This window comes from Talpa europaea, assembly GCF_964194135.1.
Source record: "Talpa europaea genome assembly, chromosome: 16".
Lineage (NCBI taxonomy): Eukaryota > Metazoa > Chordata > Mammalia > Eulipotyphla > Talpidae > Talpa > Talpa europaea.
Window position 1 is genome coordinate 11,715,133 of NC_140084.1, and position 22,039 is coordinate 11,737,171.

The 22,039-nt window shown below is 49.3% G+C and overlaps 1 protein-coding gene across 2 annotated transcripts in view; it reads left to right on the forward strand.

The window, feature by feature from the left end:
- The window catches only part of PDPR (pyruvate dehydrogenase phosphatase regulatory subunit), a 30,415-nt gene extending 12,510 nt beyond the window's left edge, over window positions 1-17,905 (forward strand). For both annotated transcript variants that reach the window (XM_084257898.1, XM_084257899.1), the window contains 10 exons: window positions 1,446-1,638; window positions 2,973-3,097; window positions 5,848-6,003; window positions 7,351-7,484; window positions 7,848-7,996; window positions 8,440-8,552; window positions 9,562-9,656; window positions 11,247-11,336; window positions 16,331-16,513; window positions 17,409-17,905. In XM_084257898.1, coding sequence (XP_084114024.1) covers window positions 1,446-1,638; window positions 2,973-3,097; window positions 5,848-6,003; window positions 7,351-7,484; window positions 7,848-7,996; window positions 8,440-8,552; window positions 9,562-9,656; window positions 11,247-11,336; window positions 16,331-16,513; window positions 17,409-17,813 — 1,643 coding nt within the window. In that variant the 3' untranslated portion in view covers window positions 17,814-17,905. The remainder of the gene's footprint in view (window positions 1-1,445; window positions 1,639-2,972; window positions 3,098-5,847; window positions 6,004-7,350; window positions 7,485-7,847; window positions 7,997-8,439; window positions 8,553-9,561; window positions 9,657-11,246; window positions 11,337-16,330; window positions 16,514-17,408) is intronic.
- Window positions 17,906-22,039: the final 4,134 nt, after the last annotated feature.

Consider the following 22,039-nt stretch of genomic DNA (forward strand, 5'->3'; position numbering starts at 1 on the left):
AGGTCTGCGTGCCATGTGGGACCCTCGCCTGGCGGCTGGGGATCGAACCGGCACTGCAGAGGCTGCGGGCAGCTTCGCAACCCAGTGCTCAACCGCTGCGCCACTGGGGAGGCCCAAAATTGAAGAGAATTTTATTTTTTTTTTTTTTTAAAAAAGATTTATTTATTTATTTGTCTGTTTATTTATACAAGCACTGGGTACAGTCAGAAGGGCGGGAGGGTGAGAGAATTCACCAGAGCCAGAGCGGGGAGCAGAGCAGGCAGAAGGACCGAAGTACACTGCTGAGGGGAGCAGCGGGCGGCAGGAGAGGTCTGCGCACCATGTGGGACCCTCCTCCGGTGGCCGGGGAGCAGCCGGGGATCGAACCGGCGCTGCAGAGGCTGCGGGCAGCTTCGCAACCCAGCGCTCAACCGCTGCACCACCGGGGGGGCCCTGAAGAGAATTTTAGACACAGAATTGTTAATCTGACCTTTCACTCAGTTTTAAAATAATTTAAATTTTATTTATTGAATAGTATAGTCACATGAATGCAAATTCAAAAGATATCAAAGGGTCTCTGTGGAAGAATTTCCCTTAATGGACTTTTTTCTTAAATTTTTTACTATGGGAAACTTAAAAACTTTTTTTTTTTTTTTTTTTAAATTTTCTAGAGGCATGTCTTATTTATTTATTTATTTATTTATTATTTGTTTGTTTGTTTGTTTGGTTTATACATGCACTGGGTACAGTCAGAAGCGCGGGAGGGTGAGCGAATTCACCAGAGCCAGAGCGGGGAGCAGAGCAGACAGAAGGACAGAAGTACACTGCTGAGGGGAGCAGCGGGCGGCAGGAGAGGTCTGTGCGCCATGTGGGACCCTCCTCCGGTGGCCGGGGAGCAGCCGGGGATTGAACCGGCTGCAGAGGCTGCAGGCAGCTTCGCAACCCAGCGCTCAACCGCTGCGCCACCGGAGAGGCCCTGGAAACTTAAAAACTTTTAAAAGCAGAGGGAATAGTATACAGAAATTCCCCTGTATCTGCCAACCAGCTTTACTCTGGTTTCAGCTACCCTATCCCACTGGATAATTCCCAGCCAGTGGAATTATATTAAAACAGGCTGAGGACTTGGAATAGCTTTTGTAGCTCTTCCAACCTAGGGACAGGGCGCCTTTCAGTGCGTCTCTGCAGACGCGGCTAAAGAACCTTCATGTGTGCTGGTCACACAAGATAGCCACTATGGCTTCCATTGCTCCTTTCCTTTCTAAGTCATTTTTCTGGTCTTTATGCCATTGCTGCATAGGGGTGTCCTAACATTCCACAAAGATTTCTGCTTTGTGATAAATGGCCCATTTGACCCATCTTAGAAAGCCTCTTCCAAGAGATTTTTTGAAAGGAGAGGATATAGAAAACTGTAAGTTGTTTTGAGTTCCCTAAAGCTGAAGACTCTGTTTGGGTTTGTTTTTGCTTAGAGCCGCTGTTGAGTTCCCTCCTGCGTAGGATGCCAGAACTGGAGTCTCTGGAGATCATGAAGTTGGTGAATTGCCCCGAGACCTTCACACCAGACATGAGGTGCATCATGGGCGAGTCTCCTTCAGTCCAGGGCTATTTCGTGCTGGCAGGAATGAACTCTGCTGGCCTTTCATTTGGTGGAGGAGCTGGAAAGTAAGTCTCACTGAGTCACTTGCTAGGCTTCTTCCTTTCTAGAATTACTTGTTGATACGGAATATGTTTTTTCTAGCATGCTAACAATAAGATACATGTAATTTGAGAGTTGCCCATTTCAAAGTAATCATCACAGGAAACTCCTGATATTCCAGAAATGCTGTGCAAAATATTTTTATAACTCTTTTTCGGAGCTAGCCACAGTGCCTTTTGGCGCATCTTTTGTCCTCTATGAGTGGTAACTAAGCTGGTCCTTTGAATGTTATTTGAATTTGGAAACAAGTATGACAAGTGAGACAGAGGATGCTGCTGAGTATTAACATGTTTTTATTTAAAAAGTAGGTACTAATAAAAATTAAGCCAGTCATGAGGGGACAAATGCTGTGTGATTCCCCTTACAAGAGGTAAAGCCATTCAGTTCATGGAGACAGACAGAAGATTGGCAGATACATGCTTGCAGCTTTGGAAGATGAAGCAACTTCTGGACCATGGGCTGATGGTTACATGAAAATATGAATGTACTTAATGCCTCTAAAGTGTACACGTAGAAGAATACAGACGGTTGATTTATGTTCGTGTATTTTATCACAATTAAAATTTTTTTAATTAATGAGGTCACTTTTCTTAAGTGATCTGAATCGCTAAGAACACTTTGGAAGAGGAGTCACCAAAAACATTGGGAACAGGGCCTCCCCGGTGGCGCAGCGGTTGAGCGCTGGGTTGCGAGGCTGCCCGCAGCCTCTGCGGCGCCGGTTCGATCCCCGGCTGCTCCCCGGCCACCAGAGGAGGGTCCCACATGGCGCGCAGACCTCTCCTGCCGCCCGCTGCTCCCCTCAGCAGTGTACTTCGGTCCTTCTGCCTGCTCTGCTCCCCGCTCTGGCTCTGGTGAATTCTCTCACCCTCCCATGCTTCTGACTGTACCCAGTACATGTATAAACAAAACAAATAAACAAACAAATAAATAAAACATGCCTCTATTAAAAAAAAAAAAACATTGGGAACAGACATGGAGTCAGATGACTGCATAACTTGACGTGACGTTTTTGCTGGAAAAATCCACTGGATATATAAATTATAGAGTGCATTTGTATGTGTACTTAATTCTTATCTCTTCATAGCTGTGGCTTCTGTCTTAAGCACTTTCCAGGGACTCCCTTGGAGCTAAAAGCCTCAGTCCTGGGAGAGCCATTGATGGATTTACATTTGTTTCTTTCAGAAAAGTTGAGGAAGTCACCCAGAAACTGTATCTCGTAATTCTTGACTCCTAGTACAAGTGCTGAGAGCATCACATCGGAGGCCCCATAACTGACTCCCCATCCCCTAAATCTAAACAGGTACCTTGCGGAGTGGATGGTGCATGGTTACCCCTCAGAAAATGTCTGGGAATTGGACTTGAAGCGTTTCGGTGCCCTCCAGAGCAGCCGCACTTTCCTGCGCCACCGGGTCATGGAAGTCATGCGTAAGTGACTTTTTATCCCAGTCACCCTAACTGCCTTCCCCGGTGTCTCTATCCTGCAGAGGGGCGGAGTTCCCCTCAGTTCTTTAGTCACTGCTTCAAGTTGGGCTTCTGATGTTGGAGTTTTTAGGGCTTTGCTGGGCGTGTCATGTCCCACATGGTATTTACAGACACCCCCTTCAAGCAGGTCATCCCTTGTTTACTTTTGGGAGAAGGAAAGTACATTAGGATTTCCAGGCTGGATTCCTGTCAGGCTGCCTCAGCACCTTCTCTCATATTCCTAGCTGTGCCTCCTTTCCACTTTGCTAGAAAGACCCTATGTCAGAGTGAAAGCTCTCCATCCCTACTAGGTCTTAGAGATCATAGTTTGCGCTCCAAGGTAGAGAACCTCTGTCATTCTCAGCGTTTCAGCTTCTGAGTGGCTTCTGGTGTTAGCCCATCAGGTGCTAGCAAGGCAGGAGGGCACAGCTCAGCTAACTGCAAAACATGCATTCCTGGGCCTCCCAGGTGGCGCAGCGGTTGAACGCTGGGTTGCGAAGCTGCCCGCGGCCTCTGCGGCGCCGGTTCGATCCCCGGCTGCTCCCCGGCCACCGGAGGAGGGTCCCACATGGCGCGCAGACCTCTCCTGCCGCCCGCTGCTCCCCTCAGCAGTGTACTTCGGTCCTTCTGCCTGTTCTGCTCCCTGCTCTGGCTCTGGTGAATTCTCTCACCCTCCCGGCTTCTGACTGTACCCAGTGCATGTATAAACCAAACAAACAAACAAACAAATAGATAAATAAATAAGACATACCTCTAGAAAATTAAAAAAAAAAAAACAAAAAACAAAACATGCATTCCTGCTCCCTCCTTACTCTTGCTTCCTTCCAACTTTGAAAGATTGGCCTTTCTACCTTTAATTTTTTATTCTACCTGTCTCTGATTTATTTGCCAGTAAGCCCTTAAAGATGACTTTTGTATCAGAAATTGATCAAACCAGAATTCAATTTCTTTTGCCTGCACTGAAGATGTATTACCAGACTTTGCCACAATACATCTAAATATTTGGGGCATGTTTGTACTCAGGACTAAGTTTCTACATTGGCTGTGACCCCACTGTTGACATTCATGTTGAGGCCTTTGGATGACCTTTAACCCTGTGTGCTCACTTTTGGCCTGGGTCAGAGAACTTGCATCCATAGGAGATGAAGGACCTAGCAGCAGTTACATGTAACTAAGTTTCTTTACTTTTAGCAAATGTTTTGATTAAAATGTTGAACTATTGGGCCTCCCTGGTGGCGCAGAGGGTTAAAGACGCAACCATTGAAGCAGTCCCCAGCCACTGCATCATGAGTTCGATGCCCAGCCAGGGAGCTACCCACATGGTACAGCAGACCTCTCCTGACTTGCCTGCTGCTCCCCTCAGCAGTGTATTTCAGTCAGTCTGCCTGTTCTGTTTCCCACTCTTTCTCTGGTGAATCCTCTTACCACCCACACCTCTGGCCTGTACCCCAGTTCTTGTATGCATAAATAAATCTTTAAAAAAAGAAAGAAAAGGGCCTCCCCGGTGGCACAGCAGTTGAGCGCTGGGTTGCGAAGCTGCCCACTGCCTCTTCAGCGCCGGTTCGATCCCCGGCTGCTCCCCGGCCACCGGAGGAGGGTCCCGCATGGCACACAGACCTCTCCTGCTGCCCGCTGCTCCCCTCAGCAGTGTACTTCGGTCCTTCTGCCTGCTCTGCTCCCCGCTCTGGCTCTGGTGAATTCTCTCACCCGCCCGCCCTTCTGACTGTACCCAGTGCTTGTATTAACAAACAAACAAACAAACAAATCAATCTTTAAAAAAAACCAAACCTATCTTTTAAAAAAAAAAAAAAAGAAAGAAATGTTCAACTATTGTTGTAAGTGTAGTTTTCCCCATCTGTTGTTAATTGTAGAACCTACCTGTGTAGATCATGACTGAACTGCAGCTTCTTGATGGATGGCACTTTTGGAGGCCCTCTCTGACTCCCATAAAATAGACAATGGTGAAGAGGAAAGTAGAATGTAAAATACCTAAGGAGATTGAAAGATAGTCACAGTACCAGGAAACCAGCATGGCTTCCTTCTCTTCACCACCCCCATGTACCTCTTGTTTGGAAGGGTGTAAGGTCAAGTCTTCTCTTTGGAAGGGACTAGAGATCACACACTTCCTGGCTATTTTTACTTACTGCTGTTGCAGATTGGCCATTAGGAGAAGTGAATTCTGACCTTGAGCTTTGTTATGTGATAAATGTCACTGGGACAGTACTGTGCAGATTTCAGAGACACCAAATCTAGGTATGCTGTTACCCTCTCACTTCAGAACTGGGTTGAGTATTGGAGAGGAAATGCGTGTCAAAGGTCTGAGATCCCACCAGCACCAGCTCTGGGAAGAACCAGATGTCATTTCTCACACTTGTAGCCAGTGTGTCCCACTTAGATATCACCTTCATGTCTGCTGTGGAGCTTAGTCCGGTTCAGAATTTTGGTCTTTCTCCCATTGTTTCTATTGCTAATTTGGAACGATAATGGAGGACAGAGTTGCTAGGGGATACATAGCTTATAAGTCCATGGAGGGACTATTCCAGCTGCTCAGTGTATCTTCTGGAGCATGCCTGTGATGCAGGGGCCCTGTTAGGCAAATCAGGCTGTGTTAGCTTGGAAAGCATTTTCTTCTGAATGGAGAGAACTGGAGCCTAGTGGATGTTGGGTGTTTGCCCTGTGGCTTGGGCTTTCACAACTGTTTATATGTGTTCTAGCTCTGCTATGTGATCTGAAGGTTCCCCGCTGGGATTTCCAGACTGGGAGGCAGTTACGCACATCTCCTCTCTATGACCGGCTGGACGCACAAGGAGCCAGATGGATGGAGAAACATGGATTCGAGAGACCAAAGTACTTTGTGCCACCAGACAAAGGTAAGAAGGCACATTCTCTCTCTTGTCTTGAGAATAAAACTTCATTTTTTTAAAAAATATTTATTTATTTATTTATACAAGCACTGGGTACAGTCAGAAGCACGGGAGGGTGAGAGAATTCACCAGAGCCAGAGTGGAGAGCAGAACAGGCAGACTGATGATACACTGCTGAGGGGAGCAGCGGGCGGCAGGAGAGGTCTGTGCGCCATGTGGGACCCTCGCCCAGGGGCCGGGGATCGAACCAGTGCTGCAGAGGCTGCAGGCAGCTTAGTCACCCAGCGCTTAACCACTGAGCCACTGGGGGCGCCCTAAAACTTCATTTTTTTAAAAGATATTTTTCTTTAATATTATTTCTATTTTACATCATGGTTCATTTTTTGTACAGTGTTTGCTTTCTTAAAATTTTTTTTTTCGGGCGTCCCCTGGTGGCGCAGGCAGTTGAGCACAGCACTGTGAAGCTGTCCGCAGCCTCTGCAGCACCAGTTGGATCCCGGCCGGCTGTTGAGGGTCCCACATGGTGTGGCAGACCTCTCTTGTCTCGCCTGCTGCTCCCCTCAGCAGTGTGTTTCATCAGTCTGCCTGTTCTGCTCTCCATTCTCTCTGGGGAATCCTCTCACCACACAACCCCCTCCTGCATCTGGCCTGTACCCCGGTTCTTGTATAAATAAATAAAACTTTTTAAAAAAAAAAGGTATCTTTATGCTTGCAAGAACTGGGGTGTAGCTAGAGAGGCAAGGGGTGAGAGGATTCACCAGAGACAGAGTGGGGAGCAGAACAGGCAGATTGAGTGAAATACACTGCTGAGTGGAGCAGCATGCAAGTCAGGAGAGGTCTGCTGCACCATGTAGTCAGCTCCCTGGCTAGGGACTGAACTCACGCCACAGTGGTGATTGCTTTGAGACTTAACCCCTAGACCAATAAATAAAAATAAAACTTACTTTTGAATGTATAGATGGGCCTCCCCTGGTGGCACAGCGGTTGAGCTCTGGGCTGCGAAGCTGCCCGCAGCCTCTGCAGCGCCATTTTGATCCCTGGCCACCTGCGAGGGTCCCACATGGCGCGCAGACCTCTCCTGCCGCCCGCTGCTCCCCTCAGCAGTGTACTTCGGTCCTTCTGCCTGTTCTGCTCCCCGCTCTGGCTCTGGTGAATTCTCTCACCCTCCCGCTCTTCTGACTATATCCAGTGCTTGTATAAATAAATAAATAAATAAATCTTGAAGGTGTAGAGCTAAAATGTGTTCCTGAAAGTATAGTTAACAAAAATCGGTTCTATTATTGTGAACTATACAGGGAGACTCCCAATATAAATTCCCTCCTTTTGTCTTTCTTTGTTGTTCCTGTTCTGTAGACCTCCTAGCCTTGGAGCAGAGCAAGACTTTCTATAAGCCAGACTGGTTTGACATTGTGGAGTCGGAAGTCAAGTGCTGTAAGGAAGCTGTTTGTGTCATTGACATGTCCTCTTTCACAAAGTTCGAAATAACAGTAAGTGTTTGGGAGTTAAAAATAACAGATTAGAAAAACGGCATATTTATTGACTGCATCCTGCTTTTCATCTGTCACTTCAAAACTGATTCTCTAAGAACTTCAGTGTATTTCAGTGTTTTACCGGTATTGTAAGGTATCTCTGAACTTTCAGCTGTTTCTGGCTTTGGATGTCCTGGCAGAGGCCCATTTATTATTGGAACCGCTAGCTAGTGTTCTCAGGTTCTTCAGGTGGCGACTCCGCAGATCATGCTGCATGAGTCCCGGCTCGTTGAATTTACTCGGGCGTTGCACTGCCTGTCAGGCCACGCTGCCCCAATGCTCTCGTGCTTGCTCTCTCTGCTTTGTCCCTTAACCCTGCAGTCCACCGGGGATCAGGCCTTAGAAATTCTACAGTACCTCTTCTCCAATGACCTGGACGTGCCTGTGGGCCACATCGTGCACACCGGCATGCTCAACGAGCGCGGCGGCTACGAGAACGACTGCAGCATCGCTCGGCTGAACAAGCGCAGGTTAGGTCTGCCGCTGCCCCTCGGTGCTGCTTTCTGGGGGTGTCATGGCAGAGTGGAGCACCCACATTGTTTTTCTAGGGAGTCATAATTGTACCAAGGTCAAAGAAACATTTAACTCATGGCCAGTTCATTTACAACCCAGTACAAAAAGAAATTCAGAAAAAAAGAAACTCACGTGATTATGTAAAGTTTGGCGCTGAAGAACCAGCTGTGAGAAGATTCCTTAGGTTAGTTGGTCTGTATAATCTCTGAGCACCAGCAGGAATCCAGAATCTTCTGTTTTGAAGGTATAGTCTAGAAATTATGTTACAGACCCCCCCCCCAAAGGCTGAGAGTTGATTTGCCAGTGTTCTGTTCATGGCTTTGAAACCAGCTGAAGACTTGATTGCTTCCCGGTCCTCTTCTACTGTCTGGTTTTGATCACTTTTGGGTCTCACTTTCAGTTTCTTCATGATTTCTCCAACTGACCAGCAGGTCCATTGTTGGGCCTGGCTTAAAAAACACATGCCGGAAGACAGCAACCTGCTTCTGGAGGACGTCACCTGGAAGTACACCGGTAAGTGGCCTCTGGGGTCAGCTGGGTGAGAAGAGGCTGGCCCATCCAGGCTGGTCTTCTCTATTTGCCTTTCTCATTTTGATATTCAGAAGTGTGGAAGAGGCTCTCTGGTTCTAGAAAACTAGTCTTTAATAATTCCCCCACATTTTTATAAGTCAAGTGCAAAACAAGTGTTTCAGTTTCTGTCTTTTCACTGCTAGAGCCCTATAGTCAGTATGCGAGAACTCAATTTATCTGTTGAATGAGAATTCATTTCAAGATACCTTTATATCACCTAAGTAATATTTTCTTTAAAATGTCCCCTTAGCTTTTTTAAAACCGAGTAAATTTTAAGGATGACTTAATCTCTTCCTTTGCAGTCCTGCTGAAGGAGCTACCCCCTTCTGCTGCCCCACTCCAGCTTTCCCCCAGCAGACTCCTGCCCCTCACCCCCACCACACTCATTCTCAAATAATTGTAGCAAGTGCCAACTTCTGGCTTATTATACCAGATTGGCAAACTACAGAATCTTACTGGACCAAAGTTGTTTGCTAGCCCAAGCGAGGGTGGTTTATGTGTAACTAGCTCAAGCTGCGGTTACCACAGGGTGTGGAGCGGTTGTCCTCCGAGTGCTCCCTTAGGTCCTGATGTGGGGTTGGAGCTTTCACCATCAGGTCCTCACAGTGGAAAGAGGAAGGAAATGGAGGTTGTGCAGAGGGTTCATGGCCAGTCCTGGAAGTGGCTCCTCCCCTGTGCCAGGACTTGGTCTCATGATGCCAGCCTGACCACAAGAGGGACTCTAGGATGCTGTCTTCCTCTGGAGCTGGAAAGGAAAGGCAAGCCAGCCATCAGAGCTGCACCAGACAGCCTGTCTGGAGTGGGGTGTATGCTGTGTCCAGTCTTGAGTTCCCCCCAAAAAGGGATGCTTTCACTGTCCTACTACCACACAGGCCTGCACACAGGCACAGAGCAGACCTTCCGCTCAGCGCTTCACCCAGAGGCCACACAGCTCTCTCTCTTTCCCATGTAGCTCTCAATCTGATTGGTCCTCGAGCTGTGGATGTGCTGTCCGAGTTGTCCTATGCCCCTATGACTCCGGAACACTTTCCAAGTCTCTTTTGCAAGGTGGGTGCTAGTAAAGTTCTAGTTTTTAAATGGTTGGGGAATGTTTTTTACAGAGATGGCAATTACTTGTTTTTTTTTTTTATTTTTTAAAGATTTATTTTTTATTTATGCATACAAGAGCTGGGGTGCAGGCCAGAGGTGTGGGGTTCAGAGGATTCACCAGAGAATGTGGAGCAGAATAGGTGTATTGACTGAAATACACTGCTGAGGGGTGCAGTGAGCGAAGCAGGAGAGGTCTGCTCCCTGGCTGGAGATTGAACTCATGCCGCAGTGGCTGCAGGTAGCTTGATGATGCTGAGACTTTTACCCCTGCACCACCAGGAAGGCCCAATTACTTGTTTGGACCATGCTGTAAATGTCCACAAAGTGATAACTTATGCAAACAAAATGACTGAATTATTTCTTACCCTTCAAGATGTCCTGATTTAATGAACATTAGGATTTCTTGGAGATTAATTTAACTGCACCGAGTATCAATTCTGTGTATTTACTGCTTTCTGTAGCAGTAAAGTTTTTAATTACGGGATTATGACACTGATGCCAAAAAATGCCAGTCAAGGCCCAGCCCCCTTCCTGTTTTCCATCTACAGAGTAACCGCTGTGTGTGTGGCCTCATCAGGCAAGAAGTGGTTTAGATGAATCTAAACAACTTAGGTAATTTTCTTCTACTTTGCTATAGCTGAGTGAAACAAATTGTAATTGAAGAAAAGGAATGATAACTCCCTCTCGGAGGTGGCTGAGAGGGAGGGAGACCTAGGTTTTGGCACCTGTAACAAGCAGCTGCAGGATACTTACTGATGGAGGCGCTTTGACATTCAAACCAAAGTTGGGGTCCACCCACTATTTGCTTTTACAGCTTCTATTTTTTTCCAAGGCAGAGTGAAAGCAATAGGAAATATCACAGTTCGCTGCCAGCGGACCCCTTCACAGCACTTGCTTTGCTTCCTGAAGGAATGGTCCACATGCTGGTGCTGCAGGGCAGCCTATTTTGTTGGATTCTTGTGGAAGCATCTGGGGTTCAACCACTTTGCATTAGAGGAGTAACCGCTGAGTCGGTGGCCCATTAGGTAACAGCTGCTATAAATACATTTTGTACATTAGATCCTGGTCTCTGATGCCAGGGCAGCAGGTGAACTGTGTTCTGTGATCACTGGGCATCATCTTTTGAGGGGCGCATACCCAGGGCTTGTCTGCCAAGTCTCCCAGAGAAGACAGCTGCCTGGTCTTCATTGCTCACAACGTGCTGGAGTAAAACAAATCTTCAGCAGCACTTTGCAAAAAGAAATACTTCATACTAGTCAGGGCTTTGCCTCCACTTCCCACTAGCAGCTTGGAAAGTACTCCTGACACAGCATTCCTGAGAAGAGAGGCTCTGAAGATTGTGCTCCATTCCCGTGACCCCACTGCCTGGGAAGCGGCTATTCCAGGATACAATTCTTTGGTTTACTGTCTCTCTGCCTCGGAGGGGGCTGCACACAAGGTGCAGTGCTAATGAGAGGGATTTACTTCAGCTCATCCCTTTAACAGTGTTTGGAGTGCCCACTTCCCCCGCGAAGTTTCCATGCTGACTTTCTCTGTCTTTACCCACAGGAGATGAGTGTGGGTTATGCGAATGGGATCCGGGTGATGAGCATGACACATACGGGAGAGCCGGGATTCATGCTTTACATCCCCATAGAGGTGAGTGCACGAGGAGCCAAGCCAGCTCTCCACCCAGAGCACAGGCAGGGGATGGGCCTGTCTGGCTGGGCCTGGGCAAGTGAGGCGGGTTTCGTTAAAGAAATTTTTACGTCTATAACTACTAACTTTTTGAACAGGTTATAAACTTTTAAACAAGGTTTAAAAGTTAATCATTGCCACCTATTCAGTGTGTGCCAGTCACCACTTGTGATGTTTGTCTTTGTATGTCATGAGATTTTGTGTATGTGCAAGTAAGTTCTAAGACATATTTGGAATACTTTTTTTTTTAAAGATTGATTTATTTATACAAAAACTGGGGAACAGGTCAGAGGCGCGGGAGGGTGAGAGAATTCACCAGAAACAGAATGGGGAGCAGAACAGGCAGACGGACCAAAGACACTACTGTGGGGAGCAGCGGGCGAGGCAGGAGAGTCTGCCACGCCAAGTGAGTTTTTCTCTGGCCAGCCAGGAATCGTACCCGAGCTGCAGAGGCTGCGGACAGCTTCACAGTGTGGCGTTCAACCTGCTGCGCCACCAGGGAGACCCTCTTTTTTAAAAAAAAAAAAGATTTATTTATTTATGCATACAAGAGCTGGGGTACAGGCCAGAGGTGTGTGGGGGGGGAGGGGATGAGTGGATTTGTAACAGGGTGGTCCCCAGGAAAGGGGGAGGTTCCCTGCCCCACCCAAGGGAGGGTGGAGCTGAGCAGGAAGAGGAGAAGCTGAAGAAGAGACTGAGGAAGGCAGCAGGATGGAGCCAGGAGACCTGGAGGAGGCGCATGGAGCCTAGAGACATGTGAAGAAACTGTGCTTGTCTTTTGGTCGTGGACTGGGTGACACAGATGTGGGTGAGACCTGTGGGGAGGTGACAGTGGCAGCTTTTATCTTGATGTTGATTTTGCTCTTTTCCTTCCGGGCTTGTCCGGTTGTTTGTGACCCTTTTCTGTGGGTCCCCACTGGAAGATGCTTTAGACTTGTAGCAGGCTTTGGGGCCTTGTTCTGGGCCGATCCCATATGGATGGAGTTTTACCCATGAGGGGACGGGTAACTTTGGGTGCTTCATTTAGAAACTAGACTCTTTGCCTTACCTGTATTGTTTCCTAGTTGCATTAAAGTTCCTTCCCATTAAAGTCTCATATGTTTTGTGTTGATGCGGCGGATGGCAGAACCCATTTAGAATAGGCAGGTTTGCAGGGTTTGGGCTGCCCCTCTCCCTGTCCTATAACAGATTCACCAGAGACAGAGTGGGGAACAGAACAGGCAGACTGACTGAAGTACACTGCTGAGGGGAGCAGCGGGTGAGTCAGGAGAGGTCTGCTGTGCCATGTGGGTTGCTCCCTGAGTGGCCAGGAATCGAACTTGTGCTGCAGTGGCTGTGGATTGTTTCATAGGTTGCGTCCTAACCCTTGCGCCACCAGGAAGGCCCTGGAATACTGTTTTTAGAAACCAAGTAGGTGCAAACTGCTGTTCATCTTCATTTCTCATTTTTTTTTTCACCTAAGTTTCGCTTAGAGCTCATTCCTATCCATGCCTACAGAGAAAAAATTTTCCTCTTTTCTCACGTTTAACAGTGGTCTAGTTTTCCATCATGTAGTTGAATCATGATTTAGCCAGCCTGGTACTAATAGACATTTAGACATTTCTAGTCCTTTGCTATTATAAAAAAATGCTGCAGCATAGAAGAAAGTCTTTTTACTTAGAGCATGTGTGTACACACTTTTGAGACTTTAGTCTGGTAGGTGCAAAGTAGCTTGCTCAGACAGTTTCCATTTCCCTAATGCATGAGATAGAGCAATTTTTCCAAACCCACCTTTCTTTCAATGTACAAACCCATCTACAAGGGCCTTCACAGTCTGCCTAACCTCCTGGTTCTGGTATCACCGTCATCTTCACCTCTCTTGCTCTTTGCTGGTCTGTGAACATGCTGGACACGCTTCTGCCTCAGGGCTCTATGCCTGCTCTCTCCCTCCCCTCGGCCCAGACAACTTCACAGGTTGCGTCTTTACCCTATGCGCCACCAGGGAGGCCCATTTTTACTTTTTTTTATGGACAGTGTTTTAAAACGTTGCAGAAAATTTTTCTCATTATGTGGCTGAACTGATCAGTGTTTTGTGGCTTCTGAGGTTTCATAGATGCAGGGTCTTCCTAACTGCAGGACTGTAACATTTCCCTAGTCTTCATTTGGTGTGTTTACAGTTTCTGCTGTTGCTGTTTATATAGGTTTGGTTTCTTAAAAATGTTGAAATACTCGATCCTTTTGCAGTGTCTGTTGGTATACTTTGAAAACTGTTTTTTCCTACCTGGATAAAAAATTGATTTGGGCCTTCCTGGTGGTGCAAGGGGTTAAAATGCAACCCATGAAGCTTTCCGCAGCTGCTGCAGCACAAGTTCGATCCCCAGCTGGCCAGGGAGCAACCCAAATGGCACAGCAGACCCCTCCTGACTCTGTCGCTGCTCCCCTCAGCAGTGTACTTCAATCTGCCTGTTCTGTTCCCCACTCTGTCTCTGGTGAATCCTCTCACCCCCTCCCACATCTCTGGCCTATACCCCAGTACCCCTATGCATAAATAAATAAATCTTAAAAAAACGGATTTGAAATTATACTTTTACAGGTTATTAACCCTTTGCACTCCGCTGTCCCCTCTCAGGGGACATCGGAATTCTAGCATATCACTGGGATGTCCCCTCTCAGGGCACATTGCAATTTATTAGTGATTACGGGGAATTGAGGTTATTTCAATGCAACTTTTTGAGACATGCATGTTTCCCTGAAGTTTTATCTTGAAATGGCACAAGAAATTAAATCAAAATATCGTAAAATGGTTCGGAGTGCAAAGGGTTAAATCCCCATAAGTATCTGGGCTTTTCCTGGACTATGTGGTGCTCTATTGGTCTGTCTCCTAATCACACTTCTGATTGTTATGTATTTGAGTATTTAGTAGTGCTTATCCTCCCTCATAGCTTGGAAAATTCTGGAAGAGGACAAGTTCCTGTTTTCTCTTATAAACTTTATATGAATTAGAACAAAACAAAACAAACTTGATGGTATACTTGTTTTGCATTTGTGTGTCAGGGAGAACTGACATGATGTATTGAATCTTACACAGTGTGTCTTTTCAAAATAGTAGATTTCGTTTTCATTGTTGGGCACACTTATGGGGCAGGGTGCTGCGCACAGTAGCACAAATTGTTTTTGAAGAAGTATTTGTAGGAAAAAAATTGCAGCTGCTAGTTATACAGTCCCGACTTGATGCTGGTTCCCTGAGATTTCTGCAGCCTCGGGCCTGAGCCGCTGTTACAAGGCCGCCTGGCGCAGTGACAACCCTGGGCTCTCTGCAGGCCTGGGCCCTGGTCCTGGTCAGCAAGGAGACATTCCTGATGACTCTCAAGTCAGCACACCTGCGGCCTACAAGGATCTAAGTACTGGGTTGTTGGAAAAGTCACAACATTTTTTCTGTTTTTCAAAGGTTATTTATATAAAGAACCAAGATCAATCAATCATATTTTGCCCATTTTGCTCGATAACGTTTTGCCGACTTTCAGTGAGGCTCATCATTCCTCATTCATAGAAGGACTTGTCTTTATCGGTGAAAAACTGACAAGGTGCTGATTTTTAGCTTCATCTGAATTGAACGTTAAGCCATGCAAGGAGTTTTGCAGAGAGTGAAACAAGGGGAAGTCTGGTGGTGCAAGGTCAGGCGAGTATGGTGGATGTGGCAACACATTCCATCCGTTTGATCGGGTGATCAAAGGTGTGTGGTCTCATGTTGTCATGATGGGACACAACTCCTTTACGATGAATGAGTTATGATGTTTCTGGATGATGGATTTGTACAAATGATATCCAATTGCAGGCAGTACACATTGGAATTGATTGATTGGTTCCTTGTTAGGAGCTCGAAAAACAAGGCATCTTCAAAATCCCACCACACCGAGAGCGTAACCTTCCTCTGATGAACGTCTGCTTCCGATGTCGTTTGACGCAAACCATCATGTCGGCACCAAAACTCTTTGCACACCACATTGTTGTAAACAGTTCACTTCTCGCTACCAGTTAACAGTTGCTTTCAAAAAAGGATCATTTTCCTCACGTTTAATGAGCATATCGCAGATGTTTATCCGCACTATCAAATGAACTTCGAGTTCATGAGGAACCTAAATATCGAGCTTGCTTACATGTCCCAGCTTTTTCAGGTGGTCATGAATGCCTGAATGATGGATATACTCAGTGTTTCTGCAAACCAGTGTCATGGTACATGGGTTTCACTTGATCGAGGACTTTATTTTGTTATCATTAACCTCAGTGGGCCTCCCTGACAGAGAAGCATCGATAAGATCAAAATCGCCAGCAAGTAATTTCCTGAACAATCTTTGGCCCTGATGTACATGCAGAACATTGTAACGATAAACTTTATGCAACTTTTTACAAGCTTGACAGCATTCTTCTCTTCACAGAAGGAAAACAGTAAAATATGGCAAAAATGCAGAGCTTGGTCTTCTATCTTCAACTTGTAAAATCTCCAAAACTCAGCCAAATCGTTCAGTTTTTTTTTTCAAACGAAGCTAGAACTGTCAACTGTCAAATGACTAGCAATAACATAGATGCGAATGATTCTAGTACTTCCAGAAATGAACTAGTGCCATCTGCTGCAAAAATGTGCCGTGACTTTTCCGACAACCCGATAGATGGAAGCTGCCAAGTCTTGCCTTTTTTAAAAGCCCCTTTCCCAGCTCTCACGCTCCTGAGGCAGAGGAGGCCCCCAGTCCGCAGGCCTGAGCTCTGGCCTTGGGTTATGTGCCTTTTTTTTTTAAACTCCAGTGTTTCTGGAGTGAGGTAAGGACTGTTACGAGGTTTTCTCCATCCAGGTCTTCTGCATTAAAGGGAGACGATCTCCTTCCCTGCCCAGGTTCCCAGTGTCCGCCGACACACTGCCGGACACACGCAGCGTACAGTGCCGGGGCCCGCTCACTACTAACTGCTGTCTCTCCCTCCAGTATGCCCTGCATGTGTACAATGAGGTGATGAGCGTCGGGCAGAAATACGGAATCCGCAATGCTGGCTATTACGCGCTTCGTAGTCTCCGAATTGAGAAGTTTTTCGCCTTCTGGGGTCAGGATCTAAATACGCTCACCACGCCGCTGGAATGTGGACGAGAGTCGCGGGTGAAATTAGAGAAGGTACTGTGCGCCCGCGCGGCTCCGCGGTCTCTCAGCTTCCCAGGCAGTGAACCTGCGTTAAAAAAGAAACGAGAGCTAAGGTGGGAGGGAGAAGTGTAAAAGTGTCATGAGCCCCATGACAGCATCGGGCAGATGAAGAGTAGGATGTTCTTAGGACGACACATGTCTCTGTGGGTAAAGTCTTAACATGAAAATGTAAATGGACAACCCTTGTCTTGAGCACTTCCTTATTTATTTATTTTAGATTTATTTATACAAGAACTGGGGTACAGGCCCGAGGCGTGGGTGTGGAGGGGTGAGAGAATTCACTGGAGACAAAGTGGGGAGCAGAAAAGCAGACTGAGGAAAACACTGCTGGGGGGAGCAGCAGGTGAGGCAGGAGAGGTCTGCCTCACCATGTGGGTTTCTCCCAGGCCGGCCGGTCGGGATAGAACCCGTGCTGCAGAGGCTGCGGACAGCTTCACAGCGCTGCGCTCAACCACCTGCGCCTCCTCTTTTAGACTGGGCAGTGACTCCCCTCCCTTCTTTGTAGACCCAGACAGTTGGGTGCGTCTCCCCGCCTCATGCTGTGGGCGCTGTAGCCGGCACTCCCTGCCAGCTCAGTAAATCCTACAGTGTTCTTTGTGAGCTGCTATCTTTAATCTACTCAGAGATTACTTATTCTGCTTTTTATATGTTTAAATTACAATTTTTTCCTAAATAACTTTTTGTCCTGTGTGGTCTTGGAATTGAAAATCTTTTTGGAAAAAAGAAAACCTTGTATTTGTGTGTCACAAGACTTCCATAAGGGTGTCTCACATTGTGAACAGGGTTTTCCTCATGGTGGGAAGCACTGTCCCCCACTGCAGTGGCCCTGGTGCACACGGTCCCACAATGAGCTGCCCCTCTCTCCTAGGGCATGGACTTCATGGGCCGAGAGGCCCTGCTGCAGCAGAAGCAGAACGGGGTGTACAAGCGCTTGACAATGTTCATCCTGGATGACCATGACACGGACCTGGACCTCTGGCCCTGGTGGGGGGAGCCCATTTACCGCAACGGGCGGTACGTGGGCAAGACCACCAGCAGCGCCTACGGCTACACGCTCGAGCGTCATGTCTGCCTGGGCTTCGTGCACAACTTTTCTGAGGACACGGGGGAAGAGCAGGTGGTGACAGCAGATTTCATCAACCGTGGCGAGTACGAGATTGACATCGCCGGACACCGCTTCCAGGCCAAGGCAAAGCTCTACCCGGTGCCCTCTCTGTTCACCTATAAGCGCCGAAAGGATGACGTGGAGCTAAGTGACTTGCACGGGAAGTAGGGTGGTGGCCTCGCCTCCCCCATCTCCTCATGGGCTTAGTTTCCTTCTTCTCAAGGACCTTTTCTTGGTTTGACCTTTGCCCTGTCTTTTTTTTCCCCCTGGATAGAAGTTTGAACTTCACCTACTTTTAAACTTTGCTTTGCAACCTCTCGTCTTTCTATCTCCTCTTCCCTCTTGCAGTTCTCCAGCTCCTCATCCACACTCTGGGCTGTTCCTCCCGGCTCCCCGCCTTCCATGGCCTGGGGGGCAGGACAGGCACAAGCTGCACCTGTGGAAGTGGGTGCCAGTGACAGCCTGGTTCTGGGTGCTGTGTCTCAGTGCGCGGGAGGCTGGTGGTGAGTGGGCGTTGGGGCGAGAGTCGTCTCCACTGGGCTACATGTTCTTGGAGTGACCTCTCCATTTTGGAGGGTCACGGTGTGAGCTGCATAGGCTGTGGGTGAGCTTGTGCCTTTCAGCCAGCTGCGCCGTCCTGTGCCGCTGTGCTGGGGGCTGGCGCCTCTTTCCTCTAGCCTGGAGGACGACCATCTACCTCTCCACGGGGCGGTGTCACGGTGTCATGCGGTGTCATGCCAATAGTGCGGCTGGTCTGCAGCAGAGATGGCCCGCCTGGCCCCTCCCCCGCCTTCCTGCTCTCTAGGTTGGGCCAGGGCCACTGCCTGTGATTTTTTTCCATCTCTTGCTAATCTCTAGAAAAAGGGATTAATCTCTAAGTAAGGGATTTTATGTCGCTGAGTAAACAAGTCACTGTGTTTGAAAGGGAGGAAGCCGTGCTGCCTTCTGCGCTCTCGGCTGCAGAGGTCTACCTTTGGAAAGTGCATCGCCAGCGATTTTGAGTGTCCTGTTCATACAGGGCTGCTTTTCTCTGTCTTTGTTAGTTCAGCCTCACCAGCCCCTTCCGCCCAGGCCCGCAAGCTCAGCGTCCGGTTCTCTCCCTTCTGTCCGGGCCAAGGAACTAACCACGCTGGCTGGGCCGGTGCCAGAACCTCGGCTCTGCTTCCTCCAGCACAGACGGGCCTGCCGCTCCACGTTGTGGGCACGGTCTTGGTCCTGCTGCGCTCCCCCACATCTCTCCATATCTTACAGAGTAGAAAATGACTTGGGGTACCCCAAGAGGACCCTGTACACTTTTTTGTCTCCGCTTTCTATGGCTGAGACACTGCTTTTCATCCCAACACTTAATTTCCCCTTGCTCTAATCTGATGGCGGGCAGCTGCTGTTGGAGATGCATTAGCTCTGCCAGATCCTTTCATTTTATTAGAGCAGCTTAAAATTCTCAGGTATCTGCCTGCTCTGGCAGTCAGAATGTGCGCGCACCCATTTCATCACGCTGGCTCCTCCTGGCGTCTCTTGCCCTCTCCCCAGCCAAACTGCTCCTGCTTCATTACTCACTTCAGTGTCCTCCCTTTTAAGATTAGCGGAGGCCGCTCTTCTGGAGCAGATGTGCATTTAACTGGCGAGAAACAGAGCAGTGAGGGTCTTGAGAGAGTAGGAAGCCAGGCTGGGGTCAGCAGGAGGGCGCAACTCACCCGTGGACGGACAACGCAGTCAGGTGGCCACGCGCCGCAGCACTCCCGCGCCATCTCTGTGAGTGAGAAACAGCCTGGATCCAAAAGAAGTTCTTGGTCTAGGCATCCATGACATTGTGTCCATAATAAACAGGGTCATACTCCTCAGACAGGCACCATGATTCTCTGCTGGGACATCGCTTGCTTGAAACACGTGTATCTTGGCGCTTTAAAACTCGTCTTCCCAGAGGTGTGTGGATCTGGTGTTTTTCCATATTTGATCCTAAAATGTATTTTCTACATTTAGACCAAGTGTCAATTTGTGTCGTTTCTGTCCCGGGGGCGGTGGGGTCCTGGCCTGTCTTCATCCTCTTCGAAGAGTTGAGGGCCTGTGAGGGCTGGGACTTTTCTCTGAAATGATCCATCACCACGTCTTGCGCGCTCAGAAAACCTCTCCTCATGCGCAGGCCCTGTTTCTACTGCTCGTCAGGGAGCCCCTGGGCCCCGCGAGGAGGTGTTGCCATCCACGCTGGGGGTCCAGAGATCATTCTGTCCAGTTCTGGACCTTGGTTTCATGTTGTTCCAAAGGCCCCATTTCTGCAGAGGTGGAGCCTGGGCATTCCCACATCTGCTCGCATCTCCTGGTGCAGGCCCCGAATTTTCTGTGCTCTCCTTTCCTGCACTGTCCCCAGGAAAGTAAACTCTGTGAAAAATAACTCCAGCCTTCTGCGATGCTGCCTTTACATGCATTGGAAATGCCAACCCTTTCCCGCTGCCGAGGACTGGTTTGTTCCCTGAAGACAAGGCCCCGCCCGAGTGCTCGCTCTGCACGTGGACACCCCGCCGCGTCTGACGCAGGGGGAGCATGAGCGCACCAGAGCAGGGGAAGCCTCAGCTCACCCTGCCGTCTCAGGTCTGAACCCGCCAGCACATCCTCGGGGGGCTGCGCTGCTGCATTCAGGAGTCAGTGACCAGATTCACCTCTGAATCTCTGCTGCTGGGCCAGTGTAGCCAGCGAGGACCCCCTCACTACCCGAGAGGATCTATGGGCGGTACTCGACCTTCCTGCGCACGCCCCTCCCAGAGCGCTTTCGGACTTGGCTAGAAGCAGCATTTCTCAACCTGAGTTGGGAGGATTTCTCATGAGTGAAACACTCACCTCACACCGGAGCAGCCCGATGTGAGGAAGCAGCGGGAGAGGAGAGTTTCGGGTGTCCATCCGCAGTAAGTGAGCGAGCGAGGGTCAGCTGGCACCGACCCGCCCCCACCCCGTTTACGGTGCTGAGTTGTCAGGCTCCTTCACGGTCAGGGTTCGCCTCTGCGCACCCTCATCACTACAGATGCACTATTTTTCCAGAGCAGTGAGTATTTTTGTATGTGTCGTCACTGTCCACTACACACCAGGTGGGTCCTGGGGTACGAGTCTTCACTTCTTGGCACAGAGCACCCGTGAGGAACGAACGCGGGTCGTGCGCCACTGTTCTCGTATTTACATGCACCTGTTTTCATCCTTTGCAAACCTCCTGCCGCTTCCTCTTTCTGCCTCCCAAGGTCAGAAATGACAAGAGGTGGGAGGATATTTTTAGCGTCTGTTCCGAAAGCTCTAGCCAGGATTTCCTTTGCACACCAAGAACTGGAGCTGAGAGCGCCTTACTCCAACCCGGTTCTAGTGCCTTACACCCCACAATGCCAGTGGGGTGGAGAGCGGAGGGCAAGACAGAGGAGCTTCATTTCACCGTGGGGCCCCCGTGCACCCCCACGGCCGCTCCTGCCCAGAGGGATGGCGTGGGGGAGAAAGCCCCAGCAGCCCTGTCACCGAAGGGCAGCTGTGACGCTGATGGAGGCCGCCACTCATTTTGGCGTTGGCACCGCTCCAGTGGCGCTTCCCCGCGCAGAGCGAGCGCCTGGTCCCGGGGACACTGGCGGCCCTTTAGCCCACGGACCCTTCTGGAGTCTCTGGGACACAGGGAGGCCGGCTCCTCTGCCCTCCGGGGACGCGGCCTTCACGCTGTGCCCCGCGTGCCCTTCCCGCCCCATTCTCGCGCCGCCTTCCTAGTTTGTACGTGAATAAACATTTTACCTGCCCTGTCGTGTCCCTCTGTGGAGCGCGCCCCCGGGTAACCTGGTGTGTGTTTGCCCTCAGGAGGCGTCGGCTTTGTACAGAAACCCTTAGTAGCCGGAGCGCAAAGTGTGAAAGGACCGGGCGCCAGAGGTCAAGAAGACACGGGCCTCGGGACCCTCTGAGCCTGGGGGAGGACGCCTCGCCCCTCCTCGGTGACCCCGGAACCTGAGAGAGCACCAGGTTTGTGCGGCGACCGGCGGCGCGTGCTCACAGCTGAGAGAGGACACGGGCTTTAGCCAAGCTCCAGGGCCCGTGCCCACCGCACTGCAGAGGTCTGTCCCGGGCGTGTGCTCACCTCACGGGCTGTGAGCCTCTCCACGGAGGAGCCCGGAGCCCGTCTCCTCGCCCAGTCGGGAGCACGCGCTCCCCACGAGGAGCCAGGAGGCAGAGACGAGAGAGAAGTGGGACATGGACACAGAAGGGAGGGGCTGAGAGCTGGAGGGGAGGTGAGAGAAAGGGAGATGGGGTGGAAGAGATGGAGAGGAGAGGGCAGAGAGCTGAGTGATGAGGGGAGATAGAGACGGAGAACAGAGAGCGGGGGAGAGAATGGGAGAAGTAGCAGGAGAGAGAGGGGGAGAGACAGGAGGAGATGGGGGAGA